At 33.7% G+C, this 17839-nt stretch overlaps 2 protein-coding genes across 3 annotated transcripts; one reads left to right on the top strand and one right to left on the bottom strand.

Moving 5' to 3' along the window:
* Positions 1-41: 41 nt before the first annotated feature.
* LOC113006233 lies at positions 42-4697 on the bottom strand. Its single transcript, XM_039459345.1, has 2 exons — positions 4546-4697; positions 42-336 (listed from the first exon to the last, which is right to left on the bottom strand). The coding sequence occupies exons 1-2, from the start codon at positions 4633-4635 to the stop codon at positions 106-108; spliced, it is 321 nt and encodes a 106-aa protein (XP_039315279.1). The 5' UTR covers positions 4636-4697; the 3' UTR covers positions 42-105.
* A 4019-nt stretch (positions 4698-8716) lies between these two features.
* Positions 8717-14380, top strand: LOC120359902 (probable E3 ubiquitin-protein ligase LOG2). Of its 2 annotated transcripts, XR_005576658.1 has the most exons (4): positions 8717-9257; positions 10314-10370; positions 13358-13573; positions 13948-14380. XR_005576658.1 is itself a non-coding variant. In XM_039459344.1 (3 exons), the coding sequence occupies exons 1-3, from the start codon at positions 9146-9148 to the stop codon at positions 14226-14228; spliced, it is 450 nt and encodes a 149-aa protein (XP_039315278.1). In that variant the 5' UTR covers positions 8757-9145; the 3' UTR covers positions 14229-14380. The 2 variants fall into 2 exon arrangements, 1 of the variants encoding a protein (XP_039315278.1); XM_039459344.1 differs by lacking the exon at positions 13358-13573 and having other exon boundaries at positions 8757-9257.
* The last annotated feature ends 3459 nt before the right edge of the window (positions 14381-17839 follow it).

Raw genomic sequence — 17839 nt, 5'->3', positions numbered from 1 at the left:
AATAATTATAAAAATAATTACCCAAACACAACCATAAATTTGGATGTTTCGAACCAAATTTTTTTGCTGCTACGTTATGGAAAGATTCAACTATATTATTAGTCCTTATAAGACATTTATAAACGCTAACTTTCGATGCGGTTTGAAGCCAATTGCGACGTAGATATGCCAGAAATAAATATCTGGATACTCTTCCATTGTATCTGCTTGCTTTTCTATTATTTTGTAAGCTTTTGAGAAATATTCTGGTGGAGCCAGAGGTAACGTCATTGTCATAAACAAAACATCATGAGGTGCATGTAACAAATTTAAACATTTCCATTTTCGAAAAATTGCCTGAAAAATAATATCAGAATTGTAAAAAGATTTCGGTTATTGTCATAAAATATATATATTAATTAATTCTAATATTTTTCTTAACTCCTCTTTACTAGTCCCAAGCCTGGGGTCTCAACTAACAGACTTGAAAAAGAAGGGGAACGAGTAACAACCTTGAAAAAAACCACGGTTCATTTGACCCAAATGATAGCACTCTCTATAAGTTCCTATCTAGGCTGTGTTCCAAAATTTACTGTAAGTACTAAAATCTATAGTTTACATTAGAGCCTAAACAGAATGGTTGACTAATAATTTTAAGACAAGTTTTGCGACTCAAATCTTTGTCTTTAGTAACAATAATCATCTTATGTCTTAAGTCTTAAACTAAAAAGAGATTTTGTTTGTAACATAAGACTAGAAACACAAGACAGTTGTTGTGCATTACTAAAGACAAAGATTTAAGTCGTAAAACTTGTATTAAAATTATAAGTCAACCATTCTGCTTAAGTCCTTACGTATACTATAGTTTTTCAGTATTGGTATTAAATTTCGAAATGCAGCCCTAGAAATACAGACAAGCAGCCTTGCAGTGAGGCATTGGATCATTAAAAACTAGAGGAAGGAAATTTTGATCACAAATTAACTGGTCCTCCAGATCAATGGTTGAGGCGACTAGTAATACATCACTTATAAAAACAATAAACAATAAGAACCCTAAATTTAGCCTTGGATGCAAAGACGAAATCAACCGACAACAACAAAAGCAGAGAAAATGAATTATGTAATTCGATACCTGGAACGTTCAAAGCACCACGGAGAAAATGAATTTTCTTGCAAAGAAACTAAATATCGATATTGCGGTATTGAGTGAAATAAAAAGAAAAAAAATAGCACAGAAAACATTGGAAATTACATCCATTTCTACAGCGAAATTCTCAAAGAAGATTCAAATCCATCAAGCAAGAAGAAAAGTCTTTATTCTGATAAAAAAAGTTCTAAAGAATAAAGTATCAAACTGGGAACCTTTTAACAAAAACTTACTAAAAATAAACATACAATTACATCACAGGAAAATGACAAATTATTGCTATTAAGCAGTATATGCTCTGTCAAAAAATGAGTCTGTAGCAATTAAGGAGTTCTATGAAAAGTTACACGAAACCATGGAAGGTGTGAGAGATTCATGGACATTGTGCTGATAGGAGATATAAATGCTCACGTAGGATCGGAAAAACATAGTTAGACCATAATTAATCAAATAATTAGACCATATGGAAGACAACAGACAAATAATAATGAAAGGAGATTTATCCACTTATGTGATAAATAATAATCTACAAATAATAAATAGTTTTTACAATTACAAAGATATACACAAATATATGTATATGGATTTAATATTTTATTTTTATAAATCAAATGTTATATATATATATATATATATATATAATAATAAATAAATTAATTTTATATATATATATATAATATAAAATAAATTAATTTTATATATATATACAGGGTGTTTCAGACCACCCGTACACCCCTTTTCTCTTCGCAGGATTAGGACCAATCAAAAATATGTTTAGACGAAAGTTGTAGGGTTTTAAAAGATCTATTCAATGATCTTATCAGTTTGACCTTGGATGGCGTCGCCAAGGTCAGATCGAAATCACATTAAGTTTTTTAAATGGAACACCCTATTTTTGATTCCAGAATCTAATAGCTGGTGTCAAGACCTTTCCAAAACACTATAAGAATGTTTATTTTCGTTGACTACTTTCCGAGTTGTGCGGCTTGAAAGTTACACTACCGCCAGCATCAGCATTACTCAAGATGTACCATGTGGTGGTTACTTAGTCGGATTTAATCTTGTGTGTGGGTGTGTGCATACGTGCATGCGTATGTGTATGGGGGAGGAAAAGGGGAGTCAAAGTTTTATGTACTCTGCTTTTGTTTATTAACTGGATTGATTATGTTTGATGATCAATCATGTCCAGATTGACTGTATGCATTTTCCCGTGCTTAGCATTATCCAGAATGAACGACGTGGACGTGACGAGAATTTCATCCCATTGGGGTGCTTGATTCACGTGAGTCCCCTTGCCTCTCACGTTTGGGGTGCTTGATTCACGTGAGTCCCCTTGCCTCTCACGTTTGGGGTGCTTGATTCACGTGAGTCCCCTTGCCTCTCACGTTTGGGGTGCTTGATTCACGTGAGTCCCCTTGCCTCTCACGTTCGGGAATGAATGAGTGTATGTTTTGTTAAGCGACTAAATGTTCAAAGTGAGCACCATTCTCTGCGATGCAAGCATCAACTCTATTTTGAAAATCATTGGTTGCTCGAAGAATTTCCTCGGCACGTAAGGATCGAATTGCTTCACTTATTCTACGAATCATATTATCCCTCGTAGTCGGACGTTCATGATAGACCAAGTTTTTTATCCTTCCCCAGAAATAATAATCAAGGACGGTGAGATCTGGTGATCGGGGTGGATAATTGATTGGACCGTATTTGCCTATCCACTTGTCGGGGAACATAGTATTTAATGCCGCACGAGCAACTCTCGATGTATGAGACGGACATGCATCTTGTTGGAACCACATGTTCAGGCGCAATTGCAGAGGAATATTTTCTAGTAAGACAGGAAGATCTGTCATTATCAAGGCGGAATATCTATCACCGTTTAGATTTTTGTCAAAGAAAACAGGACCTATGATTTGACTTCCAACACCAAACATTGACTTTCCAAATGGTTTGATGATCTACTTATCTCAACCAGTGAGGATTATAGTGCCCAATAACGAGAGTTCCAAGTATTAACAGATCCATCACTTTTAAGTGTACATTCGTCAGAAAATAAAATTTTCAAGTGGAAATCAAGTGGTTGCTGTCTTATAAAGTTTCAAAATACAAGTCTCTGTCTAATATCATTATAATTCAACGCTTGATGAACAGACATTCTGTAAGGGTGAAATTTGTTATTTTTTAGAATGCGCCAAACACTGATTTTACTAACACCAGAATCTTGTTCTCGTCGTCTTAAAGAATCATAAGGGTTCAATTCTGTCGATGCAAGAATTTCCACTGTTCTTTCATCCATAATCGGACGACGAATTTGTGTACCTTTGTTATGTTGAGGCTGAACGACACCTTTAATTTTGATTCGTTTAGCCAAACGTGAAAAAACATTTCGCGAGTGAGGAGTCCGATCAGGATAACGTTCCCGCCACAATCTTTCCGTTGCAATGAATGTACCTCGACACTCACCTAAAATTAGCAGCATATCATATGCTTCTTCATTGGAATAGGACATGGCTAAATAAACCTAGACTAATAAAGAGGGTCGGATTTTTGTTGCGCGATTGATACTGATATGACGGTTATTGAAGACGTAGGTGACAAGTTTGAGAGAGTTATTGTCACTCGTGTTGAGTTGAGTCACAATAGCGTTGTGGTGAATACATCTCTACTACATCCTATGCAAATAACAATATGTATAAAATCACGAGTTAGACATCGTTACGCAGAAAGCCGCGCTCGTTATTGCTCGTGTGCTACCGTTAAAGTAATAATGTAATTACATAATGTTATGACATACATATGTATGTGACTATCTACGGTCGCGACAGCTAACTTTCACGATTTTTCATGATCTGTTTTTGTTGGCCCGGCTCGCGTGTTTACTTTCTTTGTGTCGGCTGCACGGCTTTCTGCGTAACGCGTGATTCTATATTGTTATTTACATGGTGTTGGCGGTAGTGTAACTTTCAAGCCGCACAACTCGGAAAGTAGTCAACGAAAATAAACTTCCTTGTAGTGTTTTGGAAAGGTCTTGACACCAGCTATTAGATTCTGGAATCAAAAATAGGGTGTTTCATTTAAAAAACTTAATGTGATTTCGATCTGACCTTGGCGACGCCATCCAAGGTCAAACTGATAAGATCATTGAATAGATCTTTTGAAACCCTACAACTTTCGTCTGAACATATTTTTGATTGGTCCTAATCCTGCGAAGAGAAAAGGGGTGTACGGGTGGTCTGAAACACCCTGTATATATATATATATAAAAATATTTATAGTGTTTATAATGTCTTGCATCGCCGTCCGATTTCCTTAATCCAGGGAAAATATATTTATTTTATTGCATTATATGTATATATATATATATTACAATAAAATAAATAATTTGCATCTTTAATTGTTATTTTAAGTAAAGTATATTATACCTGATTATAATGGAACCAGCATCCATGTACTGCAGCAGATGGAAAATTTTCACTAACTGATATTCCTGTTGCACGTTCATAATCTAACATTATGAATTTAATGTTTCTTTCGAGATCGAGAATTAATTCCTTTATTTTTGTCCATATAGCATCATAAATAGGTTTACTTCGTGCTTCGCATAATATAAAAACTGTTGCAATTGCCTGAAATATTAATTTAATTTATTTTTTTAAATAGAACAATTAATTAGATTAAATTTTAAAATATATGATAATAAAAAAACTTACTGTTTGAAAGTAACGTATATGTATTGTAAATAGCTGCGCTATTTTTGGAACTTTTGGAACAATCTATAAACAAATGACAAAATAAGACATTTGAATATTTTTATGGTTTTTTTAAAAGCACAAATATTGGGTCATTAAGTACAAAACTTTATACATGTAAATATCAAGATATTCACATGTGTAAAGTTTTATACTTAATGACCTAATATATTAGAAAAACAATACTAGAACAATATTAGAAAAACAACTTACAGAAAAAGTCCCATCAAGATACATTTCGGTGGATGCAGCCAACTCTTTCAATAGTATATCTGTACTGAATATAAGGGCCGTTTCATTTTTTACTGATGTTGCTTTACCTTTATATATACTGTTTAAAGGTTTATAAGTTTGAAGCTTTGTATGTAAACCCAAAAAATTTACAGGAAACAGTGGTTTATATTTGATTTTTTCACGATAAAGAGATGATCGCATAGTATTATATGTTACTGATGTAGCTGCTGTAGGATAACGTCGTGATATAGTATCAAAAATGTCTTTGTTATTTGTATATCTATTTTTACACATTTTTATCATTTCTTGCTTCATTTTCAATTTTTCAGATAATGCTGCATCTGGTGGGTGATCATGTTCGGTAACGAGAGTGTACATTTCACCATCTTGTTGCAGACATCCTTTGCATTTAAAATAATGTCTCCTACTACATCGATAAATATATTCATACCGATTGTCCCTATTATACATATATCCACTGAACACATAAAGACGGCTATTTGCCTTTTTACCAGAAAATTCTTCCATCTATAAATATAACAATAAAATCAAGGAAACAAAATCAAGTTATTTAAATAGTAATAAAATATCTCCTACAATAAGTGTGCAAAGCAAGCATTTGCAAATTAAATCGAATCTTCGATAATCAAATTAAATCAAATTTGAAATTTTTATGTCTAACCGAATAGAACTTGATTCGAATAAGAATCAAATTTTAATTAAATTTTTCCAGACTTAAATACAAATTTAATCATAAATAAAATTAAGTAGGAATGCCTTTATAAAGCCGACATTACTTGTTAATGTATGTATATAAGTACACCTAAGGACTTTGATTCTGTCCTTGAGGAAATTTTCCAAACTGAGGAGTCGCTATTTTTCTACATACTTACACTTCATGATTAACGTAACGACCAATAAGCTTTAGTCGTTTCATTAATCATGAACTGCAAGTATGTAGAAAGTAGTGACTTCTTAGTTTGGAAAATTTCCCCATGGACAGAATCAAAGTCCTTGGGTGTACATTTGCAATAAGTAGTTAATAAAATATAAATTTTTAGTAACTTAAAAATTAATTGTATTGAAATTCAATACACGTGTAATTTATGAATATGAATGACATTTTAATCAAAATTGAAATAAATGATAATATACACATTAATGCAATTTCCAAGGAAAATTACACAACAATTAAACTTGAAATTAAACACTTTTTTTTTTCTCATAATTAAACATAATTGAAATTGTTTCGCGTTCAACTAATTATAAGTTACTTAATTTCTTTTTTTTTTGTTTTGTTCGTTCGCTATTCATTTCAAAAGGTTGTTACATTGAAGAATTATGATATTCGCCAAGTCTTGTATTATTGTACTTCGACGGTCACGGGAATAATATTTGCAGGCGAAGCAAATAAGTTTTTATCGTGGTCGTCCGCAAAGGAAGGTCGAATCCAGTAAATATTAAGTTTACCGGTCCGGTCCGTACGCTGTTTCAAATCGTCGATGACGAGACAGTAATTAGTTCGTTCGAGCCAATGAGGCATTTTCCCGCCGAATTTGCTTCTCCCGACTTTCCTTTGCTTAAACGAGATCTGGAAGGTTCGCGCTCTCTGCGAGAGATCCGCAGCCTCAGATTCGAGTAGCGACGCGAGTAATACACTACACTCGGAATCGAGCGACGACATATTCGGGAAGTATCGGGAGTGAGAAGGTGCGCGTGGATGCGCTCGTTATCGACACGCGCTTCTTGAACTCATGCGCTCGCTAAATTAAGTATGGAACTCTGAGAAACAATTTTACAATTAAAGACGAGTGAATTGCAAAGGTTAATTCAACGGAGTGATCATTCTGTTCACCTTAATTCGTTTCTCCCGCTTCCCACTCCTCTCAGTATACAAAGGGTTTACGCTACCTTCGTCGCTCGCGATCTCGCATCAAATCGCTCTCGCAATCGCGCGCTCAGGGCCGTATCGAGTCCGAGCGCTGAGAAGACTAATCACTCACGCAGCTCTCACTCGCGCTCTCTTCAGAGTGAATTCCGGTAATTCAACTCGTGTATAACACAACATCAAACAGAAATAATTAATAAAGTATGCGTTAATAAAATACGTTAATACTCATAGCCATACGTAATTGTTTAATAAACAAAATTATTTTAGTAACGTTGCATATTCTTTTAAAGAATAAGCAAGAAAATATATCATATAATTTTAAAAAATAATTACAAAAAACTCAATTTATTATTGGTTTCTGGAATGGAAAATGTATTAGAAGAAGTATATAGAAAATTACAAAAACAATTAAAAATTGTCTTTTTTTGTAGTATTGGTGAGTATTTCGAATTTTTATTAATTTTTTTATTACTGATAGCATTTTTATTACTATTAGACTAATTCATATATAAAGTCATACTACAAATTGCCTAATATTTTTGTGAAAAAACTTTATTTCTACAGTTATTTTTAATTTTGCCTTATCTTTAATTGAATATATTAGATTAAACAATTGCACAAAGTATACTACATTTGAACATAAATACGTACAAATAAACGCTTATTATAACGATGGGAGGGTTCCGATAGCGCACATCCTGATAGCCCAACCAATTATCTTGAATTATCTAACTCAACGTACGGAAAATCTCTAGGCATCTGCCATTGTGAGTGTGCTATCGGGACCCGCCGTGTAACGATATTAGACATCTGATTTACATTAAATTTAAAAAAGTTAAAACATTAACACGATAACTTTACTAAGATATTAATAAACGTTATCTTTGAACTCTTTGTTTTAATGTGACACTTCTTTGACAGTGACTTTAAAATAATAATAATTTTTTGTTTTTATGAAGAAAAATATATAAGAAAATGTAAAAATGAAATGTTCTCATGAAACGATAACATCAATTATATTGTACGTGTACTTACTATTCCTTTTTTTAGTGTACGATATAGGAATACTTTTGCATTGCACACTATATGCAAAACGTGATGAGCCTTCGATTGAATCAAGCAGATGTAATCAAAACAATTTTGTACATATTTTATACCACGCACGGCACGTATACGGAACTTGAGCGGTTACTGTGTTCAACGAGGATAACCTATAAAAGATATGTGGAAAATTTTCCGAATTAAATTGATTAATGAATATCTCTCAAATGATTATTTATTTTATATTCTTTTACGTTAGGAATTCGGCAAGAAACATTACTATATACCTTACAATTCACTGGTTAAAGAAAAACGGCGATGAGTCGTACATATGAAGCAATGAACCGTTAATAGACTTTCTACAATAAGCTATTAGTCGGTATCATAAGTCATAAGCCATAAGAATTGATCAATTACAGTCGAATATTCTCTTCGCATTTGATTGTGATTGGTCAATTTTTATAGCTTACCCAGATCAATTGATCAATGAAAATACATAGATGCTTTAAAAATGTCTACAATTGCATATTGCAATTTGCATTATTTTTCTAAAGCAATTATTGTTATCATTACATGTAATGATTTATTTTATAATTCTATATGTTAAAATATTATGGCATTATTATCAAAATATCAATAGTTTATGAGACATTTTATATTTTATGTCAAAGTATACTAGAAGAAAGTATAAAATGTTTCATACTATTAATTTTTTGATAACTTTACCTTTACACGTAAAGTAATTAGAGAAATTATATAAAAAAATCATGTAATTCTTTTAAAAAGTAACAGTGATCTATATGTAACAATTACCTTGAAAAATCAATTTTTGTAAAAATTGATTTTACCGTATATAATTTGTATCCAGACCAAACCATTTTTGTTTAAAACATTTTTATAGAAATCATTTACTTTATTTTAAAATGGCTGCATGGATGACTTTTTAGATACCTTGTGTGTTCATATTGAATTTAATTTTAAAAGTAAATTAAATTCTGTTTAATAAATAACATCTTAATTTATAAATATAGAAATTTATTAGATTTTTGCAATATTTAAAGATACATAACAATGTATTTCATACTATACTTTATTTGAATCTTTCGTATGTTTAATAAAATTTGTTTGCTTGATAGGTTACCTCTTCAGCAATTTTTATACATGTTTCGAGCATTTAACAAGCAATATTTACATCAAACAGAAAAAGAAAATTTTAAAGGTTTGTTTTTCTTATACTTTATTTTGTAATTTATTCAATATTTATTTAAAAATATTTTGATAACTACGAATAAATTACAATTTTGCATCAGTTCCATCATTTTATTCATACAAACTTAATCATACATTAAGACGTAAGACTTTATAAATATAGGCTTTTAATTAATTTTTTTTCTCTTAGTTTATATTTCATTTATTTAAACTAATATAAGGTTTTCGGCAACAGATGGTAGAAAAAATTGTTTAATAATTTTCTAAAAATTTTTAATAGATTAGAAATATTTGTTAAAAATATATATATTAAAATACTTTATAAAATAGTCCTAATTTATGATTAAGTTTACACACACACACACGCACGCACACACACACACACACACACACCCACACACACACGCGCACACACACACACACCCACACACACACACCCACACACACACACACACACACACACACACATGTAAACATTAAGTACAGTAATGATTATATTTAAGACAGAAACCACTTAGAAACTACTTTGAATTTTTTAAATATTCAATTGCATTTCTTATTTAGTATCTTAATGACGTTAATATTTTACCCAAGTAGCAAAATCTGCTATAAATTTTGAACGATTTTGTTAGCAACTACGTTATGATCTGCTTCTTCATTCAGTGTTCAAGTCTTCCAAAAGATTCTGCATGTTTACTTCTGCTAAAACAATCTTACGTTAATTTGCTGACAGACTGTTTACAAACGCAGTTATGGAAAGAATCTGCTTCGAGATTGCTTAAATTTGTAGCAATGTCTACAGTTTATTTTGTATGATAATGCACAAATTTCTGCTAACAGAATGCAAAAATGAATGTATTTTTATATGGGCGGATCCCGATAGCGCACGGGACCGATAGCACACCACCACTCACAGCGGCCGATGCCTAGAGTTTTTCCGTTGGTTGGGTTAGATAAGTCAAGATGATTGGTTGGTGGGCTATCGCACCGTGCGCTATCGGATCGCATCCTGTTGAAAATAAGACATCATTATTCAAGATAAATTAATGTCTTTTTTTAATTACAGATAGTACTGAAAATGAAAATAAATACTCGTCCGAAGAAGAAAAATTAGATGAAATTCGTAAGTTAGCATATACTTTATTTTAGGTTGTATGTAATGCAAATCATCAAGTACATTAAAGAAATAAATATATTTCTATTGTTACGTCCTGCGGAGTAACAATTCTTTTCTTTCGAAGTCGATGCAGCCAAGCAACCGAAAAATTGCGAAAAGATGGCCTATCTTAATCGCGCGGATACGCTAAAATTGTCCGGTCGAGTCAATACGGTTGGTCTACCCTTGACACGTGCCGATTTTGGGCGGAAGCAAACGTTGAAACGCGGATGATTGACCTCACCGACTCGAAACACTTGTCGCGCAATTAATAGGTAGGGCGTGGGCAATAATAAGAGACGGTACACCTGCGGATTAAAATCCCATAGGAACCATAGGCAGAATCAGGTATAAAAGGAAGGAGCTTCGGAGCTCGCGAGCACTTACTCAGCACTTACTTACTTTCTTACAATCATTTACAGTCACTTACGGGCACATACCGCACCTTTTTTCATTCTGATCAATCGCTCATTTTTCGCTTCGCGATTCACTCTAGTTCGATCCGGCGCACATTCCGTGACATTATATGTCCGAGTTTGTGACGTTCGGATTCGTATTCATCGTACTTAAATTCGACGCGGCATTGTGAGATCCGAACACTCTGAGTGCCAACCGTCGACCAACCGTCCGCCGTTGTAAGCTGAATCCGCTCTGCCAACCACTAAATCGTTCGCACCTTCAAAACTTCACCCAACAGTAAGTCTCAGCCGTCCATTATTTTTATTTTTTATTTTTACTCTTCATAAGACTACCTTCTCTCTCTCATAAGATATTTGTTATATTTTTCAAAACACTCATATATTCAGTATTATCGCACTACCCTTCCTTTTCTCCCTCTATTACTCTCAGTCTCTTTATTTCCCGCAGGATACAGTCGAGCTCTTTCGATTGGGTCCGCGACTCTTTTTATTTCCCGTAGGATACAATCGAGCTCTTTCGATTGGGTCCACGACTCTCTTTATTTCCCGCAGGATACAGTCGAGCTCTTTCGATTGGGTCCGCGACTCTTTTATTTCCCGTAGGATACAATCGAGCTCTTTCGGTTGGGTCCACGACTCTCTTTACTTCCCGCAGGATACAGTCGAGTTCTTTCGATTGGGTCCGCGACTCTTTTTATTTCCCGTAGGATACAATCGAGCTCTTTCGATTGGGTCTACGACTCTCTTTACTTCCCGCAGGATACAGTCGAGCTCTTTCGATTGGGTCCGCGACTCTTTTTATTTCCCGTAGGATACAATCGAGCTCTTTCGATTGGGTCCACGACTCTCTTTATTTCCCGCAGGATACAGTCGAGCTCTTTCGATTGGGTCCGCGACTCTTTTTATTTCCCGTAGGATACAATCGAGCTCTTTCGATTGGGTCCACGACTCTCTTTATTTCCCGCAGGATACAGTCGAGCTCTTTCGATTGGGTCCGCGACTCTTTTATTTCCCGTAGGATACAATCGAGCTCTTTCGATTGGGTCCACGACTCTCTTTATTTCCCGCAGGATACAATCGAGCTCTCGCGATTGGGTCCGCGACTCTCCTTATTCCCTGCTGGATACAATCGAACTCTCGTTCGATTGAATTCGCAGTTTTCTTTGCTTCCAGCGGAAACGAAGAATTCCGTTCCTCTTATTAATTCAAACTTTTTCCTTTTGCTTTTCTTTTTTCTTCTTTCAAGAAGTTATAATATAAATTTTATTTCCCTTTATAAGAAAGAGAGAACGTAGCCTCAATTCTCAAATTCATTTTAGTGCGTAAGCGAGTCCCTGACCATAAAACTCGAAGAGCCATTAAGAACTGTCGGAATCGCCGAAATAAGAAGCTCCGGAGGCTTGGCGCATCGTTATCGCTCTGCGGTAAATTACGCAAACAGCGAGCAAAAATTTCTGTTTTGCCTAACGCTCTAATTAATTTGAGTACTTCCGACGAACCGACCGACTCATCTCCGCCAGTCTCAAATCCGTCCCCCGAATCACACTCTTTTTCCCCCTGTCGTTATCCTTCCCCTCTTACTCTCCTGGATCTCATGTAGAACCAGATTTTAAACAACCACCAGGGTCACCGTCTTCTACCTTCGATCCTTTTGCAGAACCCTTAGCCTCTCCTCGGGATTCAACCTTTTCTCCTACAGATTTTCCTCCTACACCTTCCCCCGATTTTTTTTATCGTAATTCCGATTCACCTGTTCGAAGACCTCCGGAAGATCCATATTCCCCCGCGCTAGAGTTTCCCCAAGAAAACCCGCATTCCGATTCATTATTTACTCCCGAACAGGTAGAGAATATAGTAAATGAAAATATCGAAGCGAATCGAAGAGTACTCAATGAATTTGAAGAAATCTTCGACTCGCTCCAAAGCCTACCTGGATAACTAAAAATCCCTTGATCATAAAATACACCTACACATGCACACTTATAACCAACTAGAATTTAAGTTATAATTACAATTTTTTTTTATTTAAGAACATAAGATTTTTCTTCTTTTTATTATACATGTTCTCTATTAACAAAAATGTCATTTGCAAATTAATAATTATTATTTTAGTCATCACCTATCATTGTAATTGGTTATTTCTTTTATTATGTTAAAATAAAATTGTAATTCTTAATTTCAATCATTTTCTTTACTTCAACCACCTCTAATTCCCGCTCCGATAAAATTGCACTTAGTCCGATCCCGCGTAAAAGCGATTCGATTCGTTTACGCAAAATAAGGACTACACGAATGCAAGAGTCTGAATGAGAGTCATAGATCGTCATTCTCGACACCTGACCTACATTCTGACTCACCTGACGCATTCGACTCGTCGCACTCGCCCGGAGACATGTGTGCGAGAGATTAGGCCTGTTCCGTCCTTCCTACCTCGCTCGAATTATTTCTCTAAGTCTCTACCTGCCAACCGACCCGAGAGACTTATTTCGAGAATTCTGGACGTAACACTATAATGAATACGATAAAATTTTTTAGAAAGAACATTACAAAAGGAATGTAATAAAGTTCCACTTAAAGAGTTACGTATAAGATTGTCAAGAATAGATAACTATAATAGTTTACATAAAACATTTAAAAAAAGTACAAATAAGAAAAAAAGAAATACAAGCGGAAAGTGCCCGTCCCTAATAAGAATATAATCTGAACATACATAAAATTATATGTAAACAGAAGATTGAAGGTGAAAAAGAGGTAAAAACTTAATTTTCTTATAACATGAATTTTTTTTATTTCAAATATAATTGTTTTTTTTCTTTACTTAAATTGTTTCAACATAAAATACATACGTAAAAATAGATATTTTAATTACTTTTCCTTTATTTTTATAAAGAATCATTCCCTGCCTGGTTGCTACCACTTACAAAATTTCCTATATAATAATATATTATACAATTTCATATTACATTAAACGTTGCAAGTTTACAAATTTTGTAATATACTTAAATATATTTAACAAATTTTTTATGTTTGTGATTGTCTGTTTAATATTTCAAATTATATTTCTGTCACATATAAAAACGATATTTGATAATTTTACTTACAAAATTATATATTTTCTGTTACAGGTGATGAAGACATTTATGGTATCCCTTCAGACGATTATGGCGATATATTTTCGGATGAAAGTAATGAAAATATAAATATTCCGTATCATCCAGTGCAACAATTCAATGACATACGTACACCTGATTGCTGTTGTATTTGTTTAGTTGAAAAAGCAGATCATATATTTGTCTCGTGTGGCCATTTATGTTGTTGTTCAGATTGTATCTTGAAGTTGCAATCTAAAAAATGTCCTATTTGCAATACAAATTATACGTCATATTTAAAAGTAAGAATTCCATGAAAAAAGCAAACCAAATGAAATATTCAGTATTAATATTAGTAATTTTATAAGAGCTTTCAGACAAAGAATTTTAAAACTTATGTTTAGTAAGAATTTCTTTAATTATAAAAATATTTAGAATAATTAAAGTTATTAACATTAAATATCTTTAAATGTTTTTAAGAATTTAATAATTTTTTTTCCTAAGCGTTTACAAAAAAGCATCTCAAATTATTTTATATTTATCTAAGTTATGAGAAAAAAACCAAATTATCTGATAACAAATTACCTAAAATAACTATAATTATTTGTAAAGAACTAACGTAAGACTAACGTCAAATTTTTATTTAAAAAAAAACTTATAAATCCAATATTTTATAAGTTAACTATATTAGAGATTACTTATATAGTTTCATATATATCTTACATTTTAATTTAAAAAATAGTCAATAATCATAAAGTACAAAACGTTTCAAATAATGTTAATTGTATAAGCATAAAGTTTTTTTTTAAAGAGTTTACAAATAATCTGTAATAGAGTTCGAGTTAGTTGTAATGACGCATTATGTGATAATTTTCATTTGTGAAACGTATTTTTAAATCTAACATGTTATAACATATTATATAGTCTTACACATACCTTATACTTTTATCCCAAAAAGTTTATAAAGTTAACATATTTACAAAATATATCAAAAAAAATTCGTTGTATAAGTATAAGAAACAATGATATGTATCAGAATATGTTATTATTTTAAGTTTCTTTACTCATTTTATAAATAAGTTTCAAAATAATAAATTCAATTTTAAAGCAATGTAATATCAATACTTTTTCTTAAAATACAAAAACATTATCTTGTCTATGCAAACTGGAAATTACTTTGAGGACTTTGAACCATGTAAGTTATATCTCCGAGATGCATCTTATACGACCTAAATTCCTTGGCAATTGGATAAAATAGCCCAGCTACCGACAGGTACACGAGCAACCACTTACAGCATACGAAGGGGAGCGAGCTACAAGCTGCATACGGTGAATTGGAAGAGAATCGAGCTCCAACCTAACGTAGCTTAGCTGTGGTGGAGTTTCTGAATTCAGAAATGTGTAACTCAATTCACAAGTAAAATAAATGTATTTTGAATGTCGTTTAATAATAACGTTAAAATAAAATTATTATAACGAACAGCATTCAAAATAAAATTACCTTATTTATTAGTTGAATTACGCACTTCTTCATTCAGAGACACTCTGCAATGTTCAACGTATAACTTATATTATAATACATATCAAAATTATTAATTATAAATTAAATTATAATATAATAAACAATATTTTCATATTATCTATCTCTAAATCAGTATTTTACTGCCTTTATTGGCAATGCAATATGTATTCTGATAGCATTAACTTTAAAAGATGAGTGTTAGAGGTCAAGAATATTTGTGAATTCTCTCTGAGAATTTAAAGTGTGTAACATAATGAATTAATAATTAATATAAGACAGTTTGAATCCCGTTAATTATAATAAAGTTATTACAATAAACTGCAGTCAAATTGAACTTACCTTACGTGTTGATTAATTAATTTACTCACTATTAAATATGAAAGCGAAGAAATGTAACCTCTAAGGCATAGCTTTTAAAATTAATCATAACACGAGCATTAGAAACACTTTCATATCTCCATTTAGTTCATTAAATTTTTGTTTTGAAGATCAATTCTTTAAAAATACATATTGCATTCACGATAGAAGCAGAAAAATAATGACTTAAGAGACAGATATGTTGAAGCGTTACACATTATGTTTTCTAGAAAAATGAGCAACATACGCATTTAAGGAAGAAAGAAAGATAATAACAGGTTTAATCACGCGCATTCGGCCTAATTAGCTTTATTTCATGACCAAATTTATGTATACTTCTATCATAACAGTTGGAAAATTTAAAGTGTAGCATTTATACATGATGTATGATATCTCATTTTCAATATTTCCAATACACATGGATCACTAAAGCAACTAATTAGTAAACATGAAATAAATGTTCTGGTGACTCTCACATTGATTTTATAATTTAAACATTCATTTCATTAATAAAATCAAGGGACATAACCTTACACCTGTCAAACTGCATGAGAATAATTGAACGTGAAACATTAGATGCAGTTATATAAATAAGATGTCTGTTAATCACAGCTTCTATATTGCATCACAGTTATCTATATTGCATTTCTCTAATGTTAATGTATATTTCACGCTCGCTCATTCTCATGCAGTTTGACACATGTGAGGTTATGAGGTTATGTCCCTTAGTTGAATTAATAAAAATAATATTAAAATGAATAGTTACTAGAACGTTTGCTTCATGTTTTATAAATAGTTACTATAATGATGCACATGTTTTATAAATGCTGAAAGTGAGACATTATACATTATAAACATATGAATGCAACGCATCAAATATACCAACTATTATGCTTGAAGTGTAGATGAATACAGTAATGAAATAGAGCTAATTAGGCCGAATGCGCGCATTAAACCTATTTTGGGACGTGCGTTATCGGGCAGGTGCGCGTTTTACTTCGTGGGCTATCGAGACGTGCGCTATCGAGACGTGAGCTATCGAAACGTGCGCTATAGAGACGTGCGCTATCGAGACGTGGGCTATCGAGACGTGCGTTATCGGGCAGGAGCGCGTTTTACTTCGTGCGTTATCGGGACGTATGCTAAAGAGACGTTGGTTATCGGGAATTATTTTAAATTTGACGTGCGCTATCGGGAAGTGCGCTCTCGGGCAGGTGCGCGTTTTACTTCGTGCGCTATCGGGACTTGCGCTATCGGGACGTGTGCTATCGGGACGTGCGCTATAGAGACGTGGCCTATCGAGACGTGCGTTATCGGACAGGTGCGCGTTCTACTTTGTGCGTTATCGGGACGTGTGCTAAAGAGACGTGTGCTATCGGGGATTATTTTAAATTTAACGTGCGCTATCGGGACGTGGGCTATCGCACCGTGCGCTATCGGATCCCGTCCAATTTTTACGTGCAATAACAGGGTACTACCGACCCTTAAAAGAACCAACCAGTGGACGTACCTTGGAGTACCCTTTACATCTGAGGGTAGGACAAAGATCGATGTTAACAAAGAACTAACCGAACGGCTCGAAAAGCTTACCAAGGCACCTCTGAAACCACAGCAGAGGCTGTTCATACTCCGCACATATATATTGCCGGGACAATATCATAAACTCGGACTCGGCAGCGTCAATGTGAGTATGCTGCAAAATGTGGACAGAAAGGTAAGATCGGCGGTTAAAAAGTGGCTTAACCTGCCATCTGACGCTCCCAACGCATTCTTCCACACAAGCGTTAGGGACGGTGGCCTCGGGATTCCGTCCATGCGATGGAATGCCCCAATGATGAGGCAAAACCGCCTAAATAAACTGCCTATGGCGAGCAACCAGGCCGGGAACGCACCTGTGGCCTTCCTCAGAGAGGAGCTAAGACGTTGCAGCGATAGACTGCGAGACGGAGAGTTGGAAATGACAAGCCAAGCCAACATTGACAGGAGATGGGCTCAACTCTTATACGGCAAGGTTGACGGTGCCGGGCTTAAAGAATCATCACGGGTGCC

Source organism: Solenopsis invicta, unplaced genomic scaffold, assembly GCF_016802725.1.
Source record: "Solenopsis invicta isolate M01_SB unplaced genomic scaffold, UNIL_Sinv_3.0 scaffold_3212, whole genome shotgun sequence".
Taxonomy (NCBI): domain Eukaryota; kingdom Metazoa; phylum Arthropoda; class Insecta; order Hymenoptera; family Formicidae; genus Solenopsis; species Solenopsis invicta.
Note: the sequence above shows the minus strand (reverse complement) of the source record. Positions and strands in the feature narration are given on the sequence as shown.